The 22,323-nt window shown below is 38.4% G+C and overlaps 1 protein-coding gene across 2 annotated transcripts; it reads left to right on the top strand.

Moving 5' to 3' along the window:
• Positions 1 to 18,258: 18,258 nt before the first annotated feature.
• On the top strand, positions 18,259 to 22,067 carry LOC122314106 (NEDD8-conjugating enzyme Ubc12-like). Of its 2 annotated transcripts, XM_043129513.1 has the most exons (7): positions 18,259 to 18,365; positions 18,471 to 18,512; positions 20,000 to 20,113; positions 20,412 to 20,520; positions 21,302 to 21,380; positions 21,478 to 21,594; positions 21,672 to 22,067. In XM_043129513.1, the coding sequence occupies exons 3-7, from the start codon at positions 20,005 to 20,007 to the stop codon at positions 21,807 to 21,809; spliced, it is 552 nt and encodes a 183-aa protein (XP_042985447.1). In that variant the 5' UTR covers positions 18,259 to 18,365; positions 18,471 to 18,512; positions 20,000 to 20,004; the 3' UTR covers positions 21,810 to 22,067. The 2 variants fall into 2 exon arrangements, with proteins under 2 accessions (XP_042985447.1, XP_042985446.1); XM_043129512.1 differs by lacking the exon at positions 18,259 to 18,365 and having other exon boundaries at positions 18,372 to 18,512.
• Positions 22,068 to 22,323: the final 256 nt, after the last annotated feature.

Genomic DNA, 22,323 nt, shown 5'->3' with positions numbered 1-22,323 from the left:
AGCCCGTGATCTTCTCATAGCGGCCTGGAACTGATTTACTCTCTCAATCTTTATATTAATGGTTATCCGCTTGTTAATGGTTTATAACTTAATTCCAACAACTGAAATTCTACATATGTGTCATCTTAATTAAATTGCCAAAACTTTATAAGGCCTCATTACTTGCCAATTTCAATTTATTTACATTGAGGAATTTATTGGTTATTACTTGTTTAGGAGTCTGCCTGGTAGTGTTACTGAATTTGTATAGAGACATGCTTTATACAAATTTGACATATTTAACAGCCAGATTTATAAACAAGATTATTTATAACCAGCGTTTCCACACCTTAAACATAAACTCTTACTTATGCAAAACAGAGGTGTCTGTTCCAATTCTGCTCATACTTTATATCTTCACAAATTAGACATCATTTGTCAAAGCACTGTATTTCCAAATCCAACTTGCCAAAAATTATCGAACTTGATTATTCCTGCTATGTAAAATGCCCACACATCAATTGGGAATTTAACCTTCACAGTTCCCTTCCTAAATGTGAGTATGCAGCTCAACTTTAAAATCAATCCTATTAAGGACTTTTATCAATGTAATGTTACTCTGTTAGATAGTTTGCAGCCTATCTAACAGAGTTTCCTGGACAACTTCCTCAATAACAGTCTATAAACCAGTCATGGAACAAAGGTGACGATCTTGTAACCATTCATGACAACCTGCATGCACTGTCAGGGATTGCCAAAATAGCCCCAATTGTCTCTAATCTGCTTGCTGGACCGAGTATAGCAGGAATCTTATGATGACTCACCATTTAACCCCTAATTTTTTAAATCTAACTTCATGATCTTAATGCTGATAGATAGTTAGAAAATAAATTGCACTGAAACAAACTGACCCCACAGTATATTGTGAACCCAGATCATGCACTGTGGTCTCTGCATCTCATCATATGCTTAAATGTTGTTATATGATCTTAGATACATATAAATCTCATCACTGCCTTCATGTTGTTAGTCTTTTAGAGTCCTTTATCGAAAACACTTAATCAATTAAGTTAGTAGCAGGTAATTACAGTTTCACTTAACCCGAGCTGTTGCCTTAATTATTATGAATTAAGGCACAGAGGATCAATTTCCATACATATTTGCTCCATCATGTTACAATATTCATGATTACAAAAAATCATGAATATTTCAACCATTTAACCTAACTGTCTATGACTTAAATGCAATTCTGACATACTCTTGCCAATTAATGCACTTAGTCCCCATCATATAATTGGTGGATTAAGAACCCATCCCTTGTGCTAGTATCTACATGAATATATACCTGCACATATTTCTACTTATCCAATTGTGAACACCCCAATGCTTCCTTCTCCCATGGACAGTAATGCTACATATGTATGCATTTTGTGGACTATGTTAATCAACACTGCATGCGACAAATCACCCCAACACATATGATCTCAATGCAGTTTCCCATAAACTTCTCCTATCTACAGATTAATGAGTGGTAGCTGTACCAATTAACCTTAAACAGATCTAGCAATCTAATTGAAAGTACCACTTATTAGAGACTGCAACCATTTAAATAAAGTTATTGTCCTTCTTTTTTCACTGCACGCTGAATTTATCCACTTGCCATCTATATAATCATTATGCATCTATTCTTAATCCTCTATCAGTGGAAGGAGTCAACAGCTGTGTTTAATACATTTCAATAAAATCTACCAATTAAGATACATTACTGCAAAATAGATTTCTAGATGGGTGTGTTATAAATTCAATTTTTAGTTTCTTATTTCTTTCAGTAGGAGATAATGAATAGGAAAACACACCCATCTTATGGGGGACTAACAAACTTCCTTGCTTGAACAGCCACCTTGTTGCATCCAGACTGGGAGAAAGTGGTTTGGTTATGACCAAGGATATGCCAACCACCCAAGGTCCTGCACATGGAAGTCAGCCCACAAAATTAATTCAGACCAGAATTCATCTAATTGTCGTAATATGATGAACAGTTTAAATACCCTATACCATATGCTGCATAAGGCCTTTATGCAAATAAACTTTATCCCTACCATAGTCGACCATAATAACCTTTGCAATATTTGTGGACAGAAATCCAAGTTGGTATTACTGCACTTTCCACTATATGTTAGAGGAAAAAACATGAAAAGTTTAATTGATTAGTCAAGTATATTAGAGTTATGGACAATTATCTGCAACAAACATCTAGCAATAGAGCATGAAATGATATATGCAGCCTGCCAACGAAATTGCACTGAAATTTACTAATTCCAAACGAGCAACCAACATGCTAGTGAAGATAGCACAAGTATTCTTAGTTACAAAATGTATTATAATCTGTTAATATTACTTAGATGGTATATAATTAAGCAACTGTAAATATATATAGTGTTGTGACCCCGGAAACCCATCACTTGGTGGCAGGGAAAGGAGATCCATCAACGATAACATAGCGACAAATACGTTACAATGGAGCCCGAGCTGTTGGTAGCGTAGACCTCATTAGCTTTAAAGTGCAAGCACTTAATCTGCACACAATAAGGAGTTCCACTATGAGTTACTCTCTACCATCTTAATTAGATTGCAAAAGTATATTCACCCTCTAAAATCCTCTAAAATGCCTACATGTACCATTTCAATGTCACCATGCTTACACACCATACGCATTGTAAAATGAATAGTGTTGGTAGGATTGGGAAAACAGATTGCCTTGCGAATTAGAATGACAACTCTAGTTTTCATATTTTCAACTTAAAGGTTACAAATTCACAGCACATATCTACGTTACCATCAGAATCATCTGTCTCCCCAATTGGCTGATGGGTGGTGTCGTTATCAGAGTTATCATTGGAACTTATGTCGTCCAGTGTCGCTTCATCGTCAACTGGTTGGGCCGGGCCCCGAGCTGAGATGGAGGTTAGAGCAATGGCCAAATGCTCCTCATCGACTCGGATAAGTGGTTCGGGCATGGCTTCATCGACAGCAAGACTAGGGGGATAGTTGTTCAAATTCCCCCCCTCATCGACATCAAGGTCATCCCCTGATGACTCAGCATCATCCAGCATCTCTTCAACTTGGGCCATTGCGCGAATGTTATAAACATTCCTACTTGTAACCTTTTGCACGACATTCCAACTTCCTCCCAAGATCGGATCGGACAGGTAAAATACTTGCGTTGCTTGGCACGCAACTGCGAATGGCTCATCTTTATACCATTGCCTATCCGTATTCACTATGGTTAAGTGGTCCCTGACACGTATCCCCCTTCTTGGGTCACCAACGTCATACCAAGTGCATTGAAAAAGATAAACCTTGCGCCAACCCATGTAGCGTATTTCTATTATATCATTCAGAACACCGTAGAAGTCACAAGGGGATCCCTAATGCTCTCCATGAACCACCACCCCGCAGTTTTGAGTGCGGAGATGCCTTTCCCGCTCCTTAGTATGAAATCAAACACCATTCATTATGCATCCTGCATAAGATGTGACTGTCGGTTCTGGTCCACATGCTAATGCATATAACTCATCAGAAATCGTCGTTGGAGCCACTGCACGTTTCTCTCGAATCTATGTTCGAAATGGACAGAAAAAGCAAAATCAAAGTTTTCCCAACTTAATATTTTAAATCAATAATAACCCAAAATGTATCCCCATAAAGCCACAAACAGGATAAAAAATCTTACGCGTGCTCTAAACCACGCGTGAAATTGACGCTGGTGCCTATGGTCGATGTTATGAGGGTCCTCTTCAGCAATCTTGTTATAGTGATCCCTGTGAAGCAGTGCATGGAATTGTTACATTGGAGACTAGTAACAATTAGGTACCCATTACTAAAGTTAGTACTTCAAGATGGATGTACATACTCAATGTATTGCTCAACCTCCGGGCAATTATTTAGTATATACCATCGGGCCTTGACCATTAGTGTGTCGGCTAATTTATATGAGTACGCAGTCCCCAATGGCCTAACCTTTTGAGAGAAACAGATAAACTTCCAGCATTTCCCGACTCAGGCCCATCAATGGGTACATCAGTATTGCGTTCCTCTCGATGATATTTAGTTTCTATATCACGAAGGTACATAGAGCAAAAGGTGAGGCACTCGAGATGCACATATGCCTCAGCGATTGAGCCTTCAGGCCTAGCTCTGTTTCGGACGTACCGCTTGAACTTTCCTAAATACCTCTCAAACGGATACATCCATCTATATTGCACGGGTCCAGCTAGAAGAGCCTCTTCTGGCAAGTGAATAGATAGGTGTACCATGATATCAAAAAAAGCTGGAGGGAAAATCATTTCTAGTTTGCACAGAATGATGGGAATATTAGCTTGAAGTCGATGCAACACTGATAGGTTCAAAGTTCGGCAACATAATTCTTTAAAGAATGCACTCAACTCTATTAAGGCTTGACGCACATCGGCCCGTAAGAACTTGCCTATAACAACTGGCAATAGTTGTTGCATAAAGACATGACAGTCATGGCTCTTCATTCCACTGATCTTTCCCTCACTATCATTGACACACCGGCCTATATTCGATGCAAACCCATCAGGGAATTTCACTTTGCACAACCATGCACAAAAAGCCCTTCGCTCATTTAAATTTATCATGTAGCAACCAAGACCCATTCTCTCAGACTCGCCATCATGTTGTAAATGCAATTCTTTCCTTATTCCGAGATTTGCCAAATCCCTACGCGCATTGGCAGAGTCCTTAGTTTTCCCTTCAATGTTCAACAAAGTTCCCAACACATTATCGCATATGTTTTTTTCAATATGCATTACGTCCAGGTTATGTCTCAAACCCAAGGATAACCAGTAGGGAAGCTCAAAAAATATGGATTTTTTGGTCCAGTTAAGATGATTGGCCGTTCGTTTCCTCTTCGAAGAAGATTTACCCAACTGAAAATGTGACACCTGACTTAATTGTTCTAGCAATTCCTCTCCCTCGACCCTTGATGGTTGGAGTTGGTGCTCTTCATACCCATTAAATGCATTTTTCTTGCGTCTCCAAATGTGATCTAGGGGCAACCATCGTCGATGACCCATATAGCAATGTTTGCGGCCATATACCAACCATTGAGAATTTGTGTCAGATGTACAATACGGGCATGCCAACTTGCCCTTCGTGCTCCAACCGGAAAGATTGGCATATGCGGGGAAGTCATTGATAGTCCAAGTAGAGCTGCATGCAACGTAAAGTCTTGCCCACTGTACGCATCATAGGTACGAATACCCTCTACCCATAACTCCTTCAACTTATCAAGGAGAGGATGCAAGAACACATCAATATCATTACCTGGTGACTTTGGGCCAGGGATTAGCAACGATAACATTGTGTATGGATCTTTCATGCATGCCCAAGGCGGCAAGTTGTGAGGCACAAGAAGTACCGGCCAAATGCTGTACGGCCTACTCATGTTATTGAATGGGTTAAAAACATCACTTGCCAAACCAAGTCTAACATTTCTCGGATCTTCGGAAAACCTGACATGTACGTTATCAAAGTCCTTCCAAACCCTAGAATCTGAAGGATGTCGCATGCATGTAGGATCTTCAACACGGCTCTCTACATGCCATCGCATGGCCTGGGCTGTCTTCTTTGACATATAAAGCCTCTGCAATCGTGGCTTAAGGGGGAAATATTGGAGAACTTTTTTTGGTAACCTTCGTTGGTGAATTGTGCTTTGTTCCCACCTAGAAGCTTTACATTTAGGGCACTCATTTAACGATGCATTTTCCTTCCAAAACAGGACACAATCATTTGGGCAGACGTGTATCTTCTCGTAACTAAACCCCAATCCACGCTCCAAGCGACGAGCATCGTTATATGAGTCAGCGAAAGATGCCTCTGGAAATGCCTCTTGCAATAACTTTATGACCATATCGAATGACTTCACGGTCCAACCGCCAATACTCTTTATGTGAAGAAGCTTGACGATGAATGATAGCTTTGAAAACTTAGTACATGAAGGATAAAGTGGGCGTCATGCATCAGAAACCAACTCCTCGAAATTAAAGATAGTTCGACCATCAAAGGTCTGATCTTGATCATCGGCATCTATGGAGCCATCATCAGTAGAATGATGATCCATATAGGACCCATGGCGGATGTCATCAAACATCTCTTCTAGATCATCAATATAATCATAGTTAGCCGAGGTATCAGCTTCTTCCTCGGCAGAGAGTGCAGCAGAAAGGAAAGGGTCATCTTCTCCATGGAATATCCAATCTGTATAAGTTGGATCAAAACCTCTGAAGAACAAATGATCCTCGACTATACGAATAGAGTGGAAAGCTCTATTCCGACATCTTCTGCATGGACACCTAATCTGATCAGCGTTAGGAGTGTGGGCTAACACCATAGAGAGGAATTGTCTAACCCCTTCAGCATACTCAGTGGAATGCAATCTATCTTCAATATGCATCCAAGCCTTATCCATCTTATGAAGCTGACCAAGTAGTAGAAAAGAGTATGTTAGTGTTGTAATTTGAAATGGGTGTGCATGGAATAAGCTGGTCCAACTTTCTAATATACCAGCTGAATAATTGGACAGATTTCAAACAAACTACCCTAATGCCTGGATCTAAATAGGTAGCCGACATTAAATAGCAGACTTTAGTTTTAATCTAGATTATTATCAACTGAAAGAGCAAATAAGTGAATAAATACACACTCTTGGCTGGTTGTGCTGTGCAGGTACTAGCTGGGAATAGGTTAATTGGCGCAGTAGTAATCAAAAGAAGGTGTAATAAAATGACTTAGGTTTGTGGAATCACAGGTTAAGGTTTGTGGAATCACAGGTAATATGAACTTGTTAACAGGATTTAAAGTTGATAATTAACAGGACCCCCTGTTAGTGTGTTCTAACAGGAAATATGATCTATCTAAAATCCCCTACATTCCTGGCCAAATTGAAATGTATGTTATCAGAATACAAATAACATTTAAGGTACATGGAAACATAGATTGCTCTGTTTATGCCAACATTAATGTTTCCAGAAATAATAGGACAGTAAAAAGACCTATAGTCAACAGTTGTGTACATGAGGGAGCAACATGGGAGGAATGATGGTTCACATGGTGAAATGGTCCAGTCATTTCCTGCACACAAATGGTTGTATGGTTGAAACACACAACCATTTGGCCACAAGGAGTGTAAATAAATTGAGCCAAAATGACATAGTAAATTCTAATCACGCCTTTTCATTACTGCAAATTTATCATAATAAATATCCCAGCCCTGGTTGGAAATTAACATTCTAACTAACACTAAGTCATGCTCAGACTTTGAAGTACAAGTATATTAGAGTTATGTTCTGTTAATGAATTTCATGGTAGGCTGCTTTCATCAAGAACACCTATCTAGAAACATAAGCCTAGTGGTTTGGTTTCAATATAGCCATTAGCCGCTAAGACAGAAAACAGAGGTTCATATACAGACTACTGGGACCAGATGAAGCAGATTATTAATATACAATCAGTTGAAAATGAAACATAAAATTAAAAGCCATTAGACTGCATATGCACTGCAGTCCCATATTAACAAGATTATCAGATAGGGCATATCCACCCTATATGATAATCTTGTACATAAAAAAAAAAAAAATCTCTAACTATCGATCTCATTTAGGAATGCCAAATGTGAGTGGCAAATCTAGCTGGTGGCATCAGTTCACTATTGTAATGCATATAAATAAGGACAATAATGAGTAAGGCACACTGCCCTTTTGATCAAGGAAGATGGTGACTATAGCAATTCATGTGCTTTCAATAGTCTAAACCAGTTCACTACAATGACAGCAGCAGAGAACAGAAGTCAAAAATTCTTCCCAGAGAGTAGCATTCTGCCTTGTACATTTTAATAGCTAACATCGTGAATAAGTTGTCTATATGACATATGATACAGACTTAGCAAATAAAGACATGAGGAATCTTGCACCAAATTATAGTTCTAACATAAACTTTCACATCCCATTCTGACTAACCTGTGCTCTGATAACAGAACTTTTTCTTGTATAGGTTTCAAATTATCGTTATTCAATATTAGAACTCGAAGCTTCGTGTACAGACCAAATTGGTAGACTTCAGAAGAAGCTGTAAACTCCACCAAAAAAAGTTAAGCTTCCTGCCTGCTGCTCATACCAACTGCAATCAATTTCGTTGGCTGCTGATCCACATGGAATTTCCCGACCATTCCTACTGACAGCCTACAAAAAATAGAGGGCTTTATCAAATCCAGACATCAGTTAGATACATCATTAGATTCCTTTGGTTATTTAATATACTGTAACTTAAACAGCCTTTCCAGAAACGGACCATGAAGGAAAGGATTTTATAATTTACAGGGCAGGACCAAAGGGAATGAGATGTATTAATAAAATTGCCTAATTCATGGGAAACATTAAAAGACATCGCAGCGCAAACAAGGGATTGCAAATATTCAGACCAATATCCCCGACCCAACAAGCTAAGTCATAGAAGGCAATGCTGAAATTAATTAGGTTTGTTCTATAGTTGAATCTTAGGTAGGTTCAATTTGGAATTGGACATTCAAAGAAAGCTATGCCTTGGAAATCACCTCTAAATTTGTAACTAAGTTGGCTGGCGTTATACCAGAATGGTACAACAGCTTTCATAGCTTCATTCTTAATTGAAAGCAATGATCCAATCTTGTATAAATCTCAGTAGGGCTTCGATAAATTAGAAATAACTGGTCTGGCACAGGACGGGTACATAATCGAAGCCCAAATTTAATATTTAACATCAATTGTTGGTAACTGGATGCATGCTTGTAGTTATTTAAAAACATGAAACAGATATGTTTCAGATTGGAATGCAACGAGGAATTTTTTAAATGGGTACACTTAACATGTTAATGCAAGGCTAGTAAGGACAACGCCCTCACCTATATTACGCAAAAATAGATTAACATGGAGGAACCAATCCCCACACTCCAATATTTACATAAATAATATATACAAATCTGTACATACATTGCTTCACAACAATCGGGGCTACCTAATCAGTAGAAATTCCAGAGCTAAATTAGGGATGATCCGTGGCACCTCCATCCATGTGTATTTATTGACGATAACAAATTGTGATACATGAATCAGATTTGCCACAACCATATCATAAGACAAGTAGAGATATCTTACACAGTATCTTCAAAGTCACCCCCAATGGTACACAATCATACCATTAATAGAGATAGAAGACGGAGGGAGAAGAATGTGAGGCTGACTGTGTCTATTTGACCCGAGAGAGGGGATGCACCAGAAGAGGGCTTCCGCGTCGTGCAGTAGGCTAGGGCAGTTGTTGGGAACTTTCTTCTCACTCTGCTTCGATGCACGGGTTGGGGACGATTTTACCCACAGCGTGGGGAAGGACGCGACTATGGTGAGAGGCGGTGAGGTTGTAGGGCGAGTGCGATGTACGGTGACTGGCGAATGTGGGGGGGGCGCGGCGGTTGTGAAAGAAAGGAAAGGGGTGGGGAAGATAACATCGGGTAAAAAGGATAGACCCGGTATCGTGCGGGGTATAGCGGGATTATTTGTTGTGGAATTAATTCCCTCAACATTAACTGATGGTATATTTCGTGGGATAAAGAATCAATATATTAGTGGCAAATATTAATTTACTCACGATTGCCATCTACTGGGGTGTTATAATTTTTGCGATGGATAATATTTCATGGGAATAAATCTCATTCTCGTGGGTACTAACTTTTAACCCACGACGAGGGAAAATTTCTGCAAATTTTAATTCCCATTAACACACAGTTGTGGGATCAAAAGTATTTTCCGTGATTAAAACTCCTATTACCACTATACTGTTGTCACCGAAGGAATCTCATGGTAAAAGGCTGGTTTTGTTCCCATGCTTTGTTTTGGTGACAAATAGCCACTATAACACACGATGTTCTGTCATGGAAAAAGAACCCGTGACAAAAGCTACTATTTGTTGTAGTGGAAGTGGCGTATCCATATATAATAGAATAAGCATTCTAATTGATTAAATTCCTAGAACAAAATTTCCAAACCAGAATGAAGTAGGTACTCCTAATTAATAGTTTCTAGCTAATGAAAGGAACGCAACAGGAACCTGGAGGTTTAGAAGAATCGCATAATCAGCCAAGTTCTGAGCAAATTTTTCACAAATAGGAAAAAAAAAAAAAAACAAACTGCAGAGCCCAATTTAACACAGTCCCAGCCTGCTATGCTTATATCCAGACCTTTCTAAAAGGAGCAAAATAGTTTTACAACAATGCCAAGTGCCAAGCTTGGCTACCATAGCATTAGTAGGAGAAAAAACACCCCGGCTTTTGTAGAAATGACAACACTAGCGGGTGGACACAGAGAATCCTAGAGAAAGAGAGAGAGTGTGTGTGTTTCATGACAGTATGATACGTTTCCATTTGCCTTATTTATCTATTATGAGTTGTATATATCTACTTCCTTATTTAGATAGCAAACCTTCTATACTTAGACAGATTTTGTACATAGTCATAGTTTCCTTTCTTGTAAATAGATTTAATTCCTGTAATTTAGCCTTGATTCCAGTCTTGTACCTTGCACAAGTGTGCCTACATAATGAAAGGAAATCGTCACTAAGGAGATTGAATCCACTTGACATGGTATCAAGATCCAAACCTTAAGAAATTTTTCTGGTTGATTCTTGTGGGATATTTTTTTCTGGTTGGAGGCTAGTGTTGATTTTGTCGGCACTTTCTGTGAGTTGTTTGCTTGTGGCTGGGTTGCGATTATTTTTTTTTCTCGGTGGTGGGTGCCAGTTTTCATCCTATCGGCACTTTCTGTGCTTGTTTTTTGCTGTTGTTGCAGCTGGCCTGTGATATTTCTTGGAGTTCTGTAGCTTTCGGTAGTTTCTATGACAGATTTGGGCTTCTCGGAAATCTCTGTGGTAGCTTTCAGCAGTTTCTATGCAGGAGTTGGGCTTCTCGACAGTTTCTGTGAGTTTATTTTTTTGGTTTCTCGACAACTTTGGTTTGTTTGATTCACGACAATTCCTTTTCTTTGGTTCTCAGCAGTTTTCAAATTTTGGTGCTTAGTAGATACGTGCAGTATTATTCTTGGCTGGTTTCCATTTTATGAGCATCATGTTTTCAGACTCTTTTACTGTGAAATTTACGAGTAAGAATTATTCTGCTTGGGAATTTCAATTTTGCTTATTTGTTTTGGGGAAAGATTTATAGGGTCATATTGATGGTAGTGATCCCGCTCCTACTGAGCCTCCTAAGTTGGCTCAATGGACGATTAAAGATGCCAGGGTGATGACATGGATTTTAGGCTTTGTTGATCCCCTTATTGTTCTCAATCTAAGGCCTTATAAGACTGCTTAATCTATATGAGAATACTTACGAAAAATATATAATCAGGACAATACTGCCCGGCGTTTTCAATTAGAATACGAGATTGCCAGTTACACTCAGGGCGATCTCTCTATTCAAGATTATGTTTCTGGCTTTAATACTCTTTGGGGAGAGTTTATTGACATGATTTATGCCAAGGTCTCGGAAGCTTCTTTCTCTGTTGTGCAGGTCGTTCATGAGCAAAGCAAGCTTGATCAGTTTTTAATGAAGTTACGACCTGAATTTGAGGCCACTCGCTCCAATTTGATGAACCGTAATCCTGTGCCCTCTTTGGATGTTTGTTTTGGGGAGTTATTTCGTGAGGAGCAGCGTCTTGCCACCCAGGCCACTTATCAGCATGACAAAATGATACCCAATGCTGTGGCTTATGCTGCTCACAGGAAAGGCAAGGGACGGGACATGCGGAACGTTCAATGCTTCAGCTGTAAGGAATACGGACATATTGCTGCCCACTATGCAAGAAAATCTTGCAACTACTGTAAGAATCCGGGACATATTATTAAAGATTGTCCTACTCGTCCATAGAATCGTCAGGCCAATGCTTATCAGGCTACTGTGGGTTCCTCTTCTGCTACTGCAGGAGATTCTTCTACTCTTACTACAGAGATGGTCCAGCAGATGATTATTTCAGCATTTTCAGCCTTAGGGCTGCAAGGTAACGGTTCCCTTATATCCTTCTCATGGCTTGTTGATTCGGGTGCGTCTAATCACATGACTAGCTCTTCTGATACTCTTAGCAATGTTCGGCCTTATAATGGCTCATCATACATTCAGATTGTTAATGGTAGTCAGTTACCTATTCATGCTATTGGGGATGTTGATTCTACTGTTCGAGATGTTTTTGTATCACCTCAGCTTTCTACTAGTCTTATATCTGTTGGACAGTTGGTTGATAACAATTGTGATGTTTGTTTTTCTCGTGATGGTTGTCTTGTACAGGATCAGGTGTCAGGCCAGATACTCGCGAAGGGGCCTAAAGTTGGACGTTTATTTCCTCTACATTTTTCCCTTCCTATTGTTATTTCTTTGCTTGTCACACTGTGAACAATAAGTATGAAATTTGGTATAAACGGTTGGGTCATCCTAATTTCATTGTTTTATCCCATGTAATAAATTCTAGTTTGTTGTGCAATAAAGATAATTTTTCTTCTCATCTTTCTTTTGATTGCTCCACTTGCAAATTAGGTAAAAGTAAGTCTCTTTCTTTTTCTTCTCATGGTAGTCATACTGAACGTTGTTTCGATTTAATTCATAGTGATGTGTGGGGCATTTCTCCTGTTATCTCGCATGCCAATTATAAATACTAAGTATATCTGGATTTATTTTCTTCGTTCTAAATCTGAGATCTTCTCTGTTTTCCAACAATTCACTGTTTATGTTGAGACTCAATTTTCTTCTCGCATTAAAATTCTAAGGACTGATTTAGGTGGTGAATATATGTCTCGTGAGTTTCATGATTTTCTTCAACAACATGGCATTGTTTCTCAACGTTCTTGTCCTTATACACCTCAGCAGAATGGTGTCGCTAAACGTAAAAATCGACATTTGTTGGATGTTGTTCATACTTTATTGCTTTAATCATCTGTTCCTTCCAAATTCTGGGTTGAAGCCTTGTCTACGGTTGTTTATTTAATTAATAGATTGCCGTTGAGTGTCCTGAATTTTGAAACTCCTTACTTTCGTCTTTATCAGCGACATCCTAGCTACCTTGATATGCATACTTTTGGCTGTATTTGTTTTATTCATTTACTTTATCATGAGTGTCATAAACTATCTGCTTAATCGGTTAAATGCGCTTTTATGGGTTATAGTACTTCGCACAAAGGTTATGTTTGCTATGATCCATGCTCTAACCGATTTTGCATTTCTCGTCATGTTGTTTTTTTTGAAAATTAGTCATTCTTTTCTTCTCATGTTGAATCTTTGCCTGAGATGCATGTCTTGCCTAATTTTGATGACTTGGCCTCTTCTTCTGTTCGCTTCAAACCTGGCCTTGTCTATGAAAGACGACATCCTACTTTGCCCCTTCCTGAGCCTGATCTGCCATCTGAGCCTGCTCCGACTGCATCTTCTACGGGTGATCCGGACACTATCACAGTTCCTCGCCGTTTGACTAGAGTGTCTCGTCTACCTGATCGGTATGGTTTCTCCCATACCTCTCTTCATACTACTTTGTCTTCCATTCCTATCTCGTCCTGATATTTTGAGGCAGCTAAACATGATTGTTGGCGTGTGGTGATGGCTGATGAACTTCAAGTTCTTCAGGATAATCATACATGGGATGTTGTCCCTTTGTCCTGCTCAGGTGAAAGCTATTGGTTGCAAATGGGTTTATTCTATCAAGTTGCTTTCTGATGGGACTCTGGATCGATATAAGGCCCGTTTGGTTGCACTTGGCAATAGGCAAGAGTATGGGGTGGACTATGAGGAAACTTTTGCTCCGGTGGCTAAGATGATTACAGTGCGAACTGTACTTTCTGTTGCTGCCTCTCAAGATTGGTCTCTTCATCAAATGGATGTAAAAAATGCCTTTCTTCATGGCGATCTTAAAGAAGAGATATACATGACCATTCCACCCGATTTGTCCTCTTCTTCTCCCTCAGATGTTTGTAAGTTGAAACGCTCGTTATATGGGTTGAAACAAGCTCCTCGTGCATGGTTTGATAAATTCCGCTCCACTTTGCTTCAATTTTCCTTTAAGCAGAGTCAATATGACTCTTCTTTATTTTTCTGCAAGACATCGATTGGCATTGTTCTTCTTCTGGTTTATGTTGATGATATTGTCATTACTGGGATGGATTCTGTCTTGATCACCCAACTGCAGCAGCATCTTCAAGCCTCATTTCATATGAAGGACCTTGGTCCTCTTACATACTTCTTGGGGTTGAAAGTTCATACTTATCCATCTGACATTTTTTTGAATCAACATAAATATACTCAGGATCTGATTACTTTGGCTGGTCTTTAGGATACTTCTTCTGTGGATACTCCTTTAGAAGTAAACATGAAATATCGTTGGAACGAGGGTGATCTCCTTTCTGATCCTACTTTGTATCGACAATTAGTGGGGAACCTGAATTATTTGACTATTACTCGGCCTGATATTTCATTTGTTGTCTAGCAAGTTAGTCAGTTCATGCAGGCTCCCTGTCATCTACATTTTGCTGCTGTTCGTCGTATTATTCGCTATATTCGCGGCTCTCCTAGCCGTTGCCTGTTCTTTCCTACTGGGACTTCTCTTCATCTTGTGGCTTACAGTGATGCTGATTGGGCGGGATGTCCTGATACGCGACGCTCTGTTACAGGCTGGTGCATATTTTTTGGTGACTCCTTAATCTCTTGGAAGAGTAAGAAACAGGATCGTGTTTCCAAATCTTCCACTGAATCTGAATACCGTGCGATGTCTACTGCTTGCTCTGAGATTCTTTGGCTTCATGGTCTCCTCGCTGAGCTTGATTGCGCTTAGTCTGATCCTACTCCTCTCCACGTTGACAACACTAGTGCCATTCAAATTGCTGCCAATCCCGTTTTTCATGAACCCACAAAACCCATTGAGGTGGACTGTCATTCCATTGGAGAAGTATTGGACACTCACATCATTTCTCTTCCTCATATTTCTATTGACCTCCAGATTGCTGATGTATTTACTAAGGCCATGACATGACACCGTCATCAGTTTCTTGTGAGCAAATTGATGCTTCTTGACCGACCAGCATCAATTTGAGGGGGGATGACAGCATAATATGTTTCTACTTGCCTTATTTATCTGTTATGAGTTGTATATATCTACTTCCTTATTTAGATAGCAGACCTTCCATACTTAGACAGATTTTGTATATAGTCATAGTTTCCTTTCTTGTAAATAGATTTAATTCCTGTAATTTAGCCTTGATTCCAGCCTTGTATCTTGCACACTTGTGCCTATATAATGAAAGGAAATCCTCACTAAGGAGGCATTGAATCCACTTGACATTTCATACCATTGAAAATGTCGTCCCATAATAGGGATAAGCTGCAGGTTAAATCTTTCATATTCATTCTACCTATAAGGCCGAATTGGGATCTGTAGTTTAAAAATTACAAATACATGGAAAAAAAGGTGCTTCTAAATTGTAACAGAATATCATACTAGCAAGCGTTATCATGTGAAGAAGACAAAGATAATGCTCTTGATTTTTTTATTATTTTTAAGTATTAACCATGACCCATAGTTATCATTAGATTCTTAGCAAAACAGTAATGTAGGAGGTATTAAAACTGAAAACTGGAATATTAAGGGATGGCACCTCAAAACTAGCAAGTCAAATGAAGGTGTAACAAGATCTCTTTCGCTCGAACATGTGACTGGTTTCATTAGCAGCAAATGGCATCAAATACACTCGGTTAGCCATGCTTACTTTCAAACTTCATAGTAGGACCCATTGCTTTAGAGATTCATCTTACATACAAATTATACAATTTTGTGTAATAATACTACTGTTCTTTTTTACAGAGTCCAACTTGTAAGAATGCTAAGCTCCTACATATAACCCATGTTTTTGGGCTATGCCTATTGATATTATCAATTAAATTTATGATTACCTCTAAATTTACCTGCTTTGACAGGGACAAGCTCGTGCATCCAAGCCTTTGGTACTCAAGGTTGAACTGAAAAACCCCATAAACATCAGGAACCTTGAATGTCGTAAAATAATGACCTCGCAAGAGTACAAAATTACAAATAGAGGTCCTCATTCAGGCCAAAAAATAAAGAATTCAAACAAATTGGAGGGAGGGGAATGAGTCTGCTACTGAGATTGGAGGATGTGGATATTTTGGAAGGAAAATGCCTATTGCCCATTAGCCAGTGTATTTTATTTTTAAAAATATTTAAACAAGCTACTATTGTATTTGTATTTTTTTTAAATATTTAAAAAAAGAGTTTGGTGCAATATAATTTAACTTCGGTTTCTAGATTCATTACTATTTCTTGGGGTATATGGAATAGGAATTTGAAGTTATTTCATTATTCTAATTGTGTGCTTCGAGATATTGTTGATAATTGTTTAGCATAAATTGAAGGGCATATTACCATTAAATCGCATTAGTTGATTATACGTAATCAAAGTATTCTCTCTTAGAAACCCCCCCAATGGGCACGGTAAAACTTAATTTTGATAGTGTATTGTTTCATGTTTTCGACTTTGGTGTTTGGATTATTTTAATGGATGATAAAGAGGATGCTTTATTTGCTTGGTGTCGGAAAGAATTTGGATTGTTTGAAGTGAATGAAATTGAGGCTTTGGTTGCTTTGAGGGAATTACAGATGATTTTGCATTTGAGTTTCTCAAGTTTGATATTGGAAAGAGATTATTTGTTTATCATTGAAGCTATTGGCTATAAGGCACCTAACTTTTTAGGCATTTGAATATGATATTGGAGATTCAAAAGCTTTTTTCTTCTTTTTGTGGACTATGAAGTACTTCATCTTGGGAGGTAGGAATGAAGCAGCTTATTTACTTGTGAGGCATACTCATCTTATGGATTGTAAGGGGGGCCTTCTCAGGATTGGCCCAAGCCTAGCTAGATTGGGATTGGCCCGAGCCCAGCTAGATTGGGCTTGGAAGTACAGGAAGGCCTTAGGCCCAAAAAGCAAGAAAGGAGTTATGCCAAAAGCCTGTCTAGAGAGCCCAGGCACCAAGCCCTACCCAACTGAGAAGCTTAGCCAAGAGGTAGCTGGAAAGCATGCCACGGGCAAGTACTACCCGACACCCGAGTGGCTAACAAAGTCCCACAAGTAAGGACGTGAATGTTGCTTGCCTCAGAACCCTAGTGGTTGGGCGCGTCCATGAATGGATACGCCTGACTAAGGCCACACCACATTAAATAGAACACGGAGGGGAGGCATGCCACAATCAGATACCACGCCGCATTCAATGTGCACCAAGAGAGGGGCAAACACACGACAACGTGCTTCCTAAAGTGTCAGAGGTCGACACAACCCCGACCTGACATACTGTCACTTGACAAGGACATGGACAACAGGTTTGACATGAGTACGGACTGACACCCCATGATCTCCTTGGGTGGTCGAGCCCGAGTCAGGTATAGATACCCCCCGCTTCTTCTAAGAAGTGATCTCTTCTTTTTTGGACTCCCATATGTTTTCTAGATCACTTATAGAAAGATCCCCTTTTGACTTTGGTATTGGAGCGATCCTGGATCACACTGGAGCCCACTCTTCTTTTTCATTGTCGGTTTTGGTATTGGGCTTTCATGAGACTATCCCGACTGCAAAACACAATATCAACATAGATGATACATTTTAATGATAATCTTAATGTTAAAATTTTATTTAATCTAAAGTCTTAAGTACTGTTTGGTCATACAAAATTTTTATATCAAATATAAAATTTTTATCTTATTATTATAATTTTCTTAAATCTCTATACAAAATATAATAAATAATTTAATTTTTTTTTTACTTTTTTAAATTATAAAATAATAATAATATTAAAATATAATATTTAATATTTAATTTTAAAACTTAAAATTTTAATCTGAAAATTTTGGTCTTGCGAATCTGTAATTTCACGGTGCTATCATTATAATTGATTATGTTATTATTACGAATGAAGTTGTTGTATTATAAAAATAAAGAATGGAGCGTGATTGCACACCGGCTTATAATTACATGTGCTGACAGTGCTGTTTTGGCTGCGTCTCAAGACATTCACGTGGCTGTTGGTGATTGGCGATTTCATGGGAAGACAAAAGAATGCGATAAAGCCCGTTCATCGAAAGCGAACGAAACTAAATCCGACTTGTAGTGGATGACGATGATTGACGCGAGGAAGAGAAAAATTGAAAGAGAGAGACACAGACCCCACCCTTTAAAATAAAAATACTCGAGATTCCTCCTTAGCTTGGCTCTCTCTCTCTCTCTCTCTCTCTCTGGGCAAAGGTAAAAGCTGCGCTCTTTTTCTTCTCTTCCATAATTTTCCTTACACGCGATCGTATTTCTCGCGTTTTGCCTGCCTTCACATCTCTCTTCGCTAATCTGATCCAGGTTGCGGGCTTCAGCCGTTTCACATATTTCATACATATATAGGTTTGTCTATTTTTTATAGCTTTGGTTTGTGTTTAAGGGGGCTTTTGATAAGGTTGTCGATTCTTTTGCGATTGCGCTTGGTTGTAAATTTCGTAATTATGTAGGATTGATTCTGTTTGGGCTTTGTTTTGTTTGAATTATTTGCACGGTATTCTGGTCAAGGAGGTTCTTTTCCTCCTGGGTGCTTGTGTTATGAATTGCTGAAATGCTTTGTGTGTTTGGAATGATTGAACTTGTTGTGTCTGGGTGTTTGGTTTGCTAAGTAAATAACTTCCTTTAAGCATGGCGGGTTTGCTGTGAAAGTTTTTCTACGGGATGATGACCGTCTCAAAATCCCTTAGGTAAGCCGCTGAATTGTTGTACGATCTATGAAAGTTACTTGAAGCTGAAGTAGCTGCGGTTATTTATTTTTTATTTATTTATTTTTCTCTCATGTGGATCTTTGCATGTTCTTTAAATCGTTGTTATTAGCTAGTGTTCATGAGATCGTCCTTCTCCTACCTAATGGAGTTATCGTAGGATCACGGTTACTGGTTAGATATAGTGAAAGATATGTTCGTTTTGGTTTCAAGAATTTTTGGCGGCTAGAATGCGTGTTTAATTGTTAGATCTCTAGAACAAGGTTGGATTGGTGTTCCTTGGATATTTTTTTTTTTTCTGAAAAAATAGTCAGAAGTTACACCGTTCAATGCTTTTTTGGAAATAATGATTTTGTTCCTGAAAATAATGGGTTTCTTAGCTTGCATGCTTTTGTCCAATGCTCTTCTGGAAAGCATGATAAATTAAGAGCACCTGGAGGAAAATAATAGTCTGTAACAATGGAAGATTCATTGAAGCTGAATTTTGCTTTGCTGTGATCCATTCTTCAATTGAGCATATTTGCTCATATCATTTTGCGTTTTTGCAATTTCTTCTGATAGCAATATAGAGAAACTAAATGGCATGGAGATGGGAGATATGCAGAATAGCAATTATAATTTGGTATTTGAATAGTAACTGAAATCCCCCAGGGAAGTTACTCTTCTTGGGAGGCATAATGGGGGTTCAATTCTTTATAAAATTGTTATATACTTCCTGTGTGGCTTATTAATGAAGAATTATTACTTGTCAAAAAAAAAATCCTTTGTAAGAATGGCCAGACTCGGAATGAGTTAACAGTAATGATGATTACTTGCAAAACGTGGCTGGAATTTTGTTGATGCTGATTAGTTTGTTGCATTCCCAACAATGTCCAGAAGTTTGGCAGGGCTTGAGTGAAACTCTCGGGCCTGGTTATAATCCATACTGGTTATTGTCTTTATGCTGATTGTATTTGTGCAAATCATGTAATGATACTAAAGAAATCATTTGTTATGCCAAGGCAGACTGCATATTTCTATATTTAAGTTATTTAAGAGTTGATTATTTTATTTTTTGTGCTGCCCAAGATTTTTTTGGATATGGTAGTATTGCATTCCTCATAAACCGATTTCGATATTATGATGTAGGAAAAATGATTAGGCTATTTAAAGTGAAGGAAAAGCAAAGGGAACTTGCAGAGAGTGCTAATGGAAAGACACCTATCAAGAAGCAAAGTGCAGGAGAATTACGTCTTCACAAAGGTAGAGTCTAATATTTTTATATGAATAACTAGAATATTATAATCAAGTGTTTGCCGGAAGGTACCTGAAACAGTTGCCATGAGGACCAGCTCAGCCAACTTATTTATATCTGAAAAAAATTTTGACAGAAGTTTCAGGATTTCATTGTCATACATTGGTTCTTTACTCACAAAACCTATGTCTTGCATACGAATTGCTATCAAACGCAGATTCTCATATATACATAGTCTGACCTGCTTGCTTCCAGCGGAGTCATGTGGGTTTATGTTCTAAACTTTAAGTGTTTATCATTGTGTAGATATCAGTGAACTGAACCTACCGAAATCTTGTAGCATATCTTTCCCCAGTGGCAAGGATGACTTGATGAACTTCGAGGTTACCATTCGGCCTGATGAAGGATATTATTTGTAAGTACACTCTGTAAAAATCTTCATTTTTCTTCTGTGGATAATGGAGCATCATGTTTATGACTTTTTCTAGTAACACCTCGTGCCATTATATATGGTGGAAGTTTGAATACTTAACGGGCATATTTGATTAGTGAAAATGTTAAGAGAAATTCCTACAATTCTGGGCAAAAAATTTTGGGTCATGTTTTGTGGAAGTGGGTAGGAAGAATGAAAATTTGTTTAGATAATTTTTTTTTAGATATGTTTTGTATTAGGATTTGTGAGAGTGGATAAGTAGATTTAAAAATTTGCTTGGATTAGATTTTTGTAGATGTATCGTTTTTCTATTTTGTGATTTTTTTTTTTTTTAATGACGTGGAATTCCGGAGACCATGTAAATGCAACACATCTTTAATCCGGTTAAATCCTGGACATATATAACGCATTCCCATCACATGGCTCAGGTAAAGAAAGAATCTGCTTTTCACTGATGGGATGTGGCCCCTAGAAAGTGTTTGCACCCAAGGGTTCGAACCTTAGTCCTGAAAAGAGCATATCACCAAAACCACGGTCCTTATCACTTGAGCCAACCCTTAGGGGTTAAAATTTTTTAAAGTTGTAACCTGTCCAAATAGTTAGATGAAAAGTTTTTTTGAGAAATAGACAATGTTTCTTTTTTTAGTGTAGAAAGATGTTTGAATTGAAGATGATTTTTTTTTTTTTTCTAGTTTTTGAAAATAAAAAAGTGGAAGCCGAATGCAGTCTATTATCTTTATTATTATTTATTTTTTTGTTACAGAGGTGGCACATTTTTGTTCTCTTTCCAAGTTTCACCTATTTACCCTCACGAAGCACCGAAGGTCAAGTGCAAGACAAAGGTAAACAAAGCACATGCCGTTCTCTAAAGAAGTTGTTCTTGATAAACTTATACGTTATCTTTGGAAAGATGGTTTTAACAATGTATCCAACTTGCAGGTGTACCATCCTAATATTGACTTGGAAGGAAATGTCTGCCTCAACATTCTAAGAGAAGACTGGAAACCTGTTTTAAATATAAACACTATTATATATGGCCTATTTCATCTTTATACGGTATTTTGATTATTCATTCACAAGTGCATTCTTGCTACTAGGTGGAACCCTGTTAATCATAAATTGTTTGTTTACAGGAACCCAATAGTGAAGATCCACTCAATCATGATGCAGCTGCAGTTTTAAGAGACCACCCAAAGTTGTTTGAATCCAATGTGCGTCGGGCAATGGCTGGTGGGTATGTTGGGCAGACCCTGTTCCCGCGTTGCATATAGCACAGCCATTTGTGATGCTAAGCACTGAGTTCATTGCTCGAAGGTTCAAGGGCTGTAAATTTGGTTGCAGGGCTTCCTAGGGCGGTGCTGTTTTGGGCATGAATTCTTCAAAATGTAGAAGCCCACTGGGAGATGTTTGTATTCTGTGTAACTTAGTGACATGTTTGAGATATTGGTTGGGGACATTCGATTTTCTTTATTTGGACGTGAATCATCGGCATAAGACTTTAGTTATGTATTTATTCCTTTCCTTTTTCTTGGGTGGGTTTTCATCTTCTTCTTCTTCTTCTTTTTCTTTTTTTTTTTTTTTTTTTTTTTTTTGTGGGGGGGGGGGGGGGGGGGGGGGGGGGACATGCTTTTTACTGCCATGCTTGGGCAAATTATGCAAAAAAAAAAAAAACAACTATGTTCTGCACTTTTCAACCTTATATAGTTTTATTTAAGTAACAAATGTATTCGTTTTCATCATTGTGCTCGAGTTCAAATATTTGTTTCTCCGATAGAAATGAGATGG

The sequence above is a fragment of the Carya illinoinensis genome, chromosome 6 (genome assembly GCF_018687715.1).
Source record: "Carya illinoinensis cultivar Pawnee chromosome 6, C.illinoinensisPawnee_v1, whole genome shotgun sequence".
NCBI lineage: Eukaryota > Viridiplantae > Streptophyta > Magnoliopsida > Fagales > Juglandaceae > Carya > Carya illinoinensis.
The sequence above is the reverse complement of the archived record's forward strand: the minus strand, read 5'-3'. Positions and strand labels throughout refer to the sequence as shown.

What these genes read in the sequence shown, in the direction of transcription:
- LOC122314106 (XM_043129513.1), top strand. Translation starts at nt 20,005, where the DNA reads ATGATTAGGCTATTTAAAGTGAAGGAAAAGCAAAGGGAACTTGCAGAG. An exon ending in AGAATTACGTCTTCACAAAG is followed by an intron (nt 20,114 to 20,411) that starts GTAGAGTCTAAT and finishes ATCATTGTGTAG; the next exon opens with ATATCAGTGAACTGAACCTA. An exon ending in GCCTATTTCATCTTTATACG is followed by an intron (nt 21,595 to 21,671) that starts GTATTTTGATTA and finishes GTTTGTTTACAG; the next exon opens with GAACCCAATAGTGAAGATCC.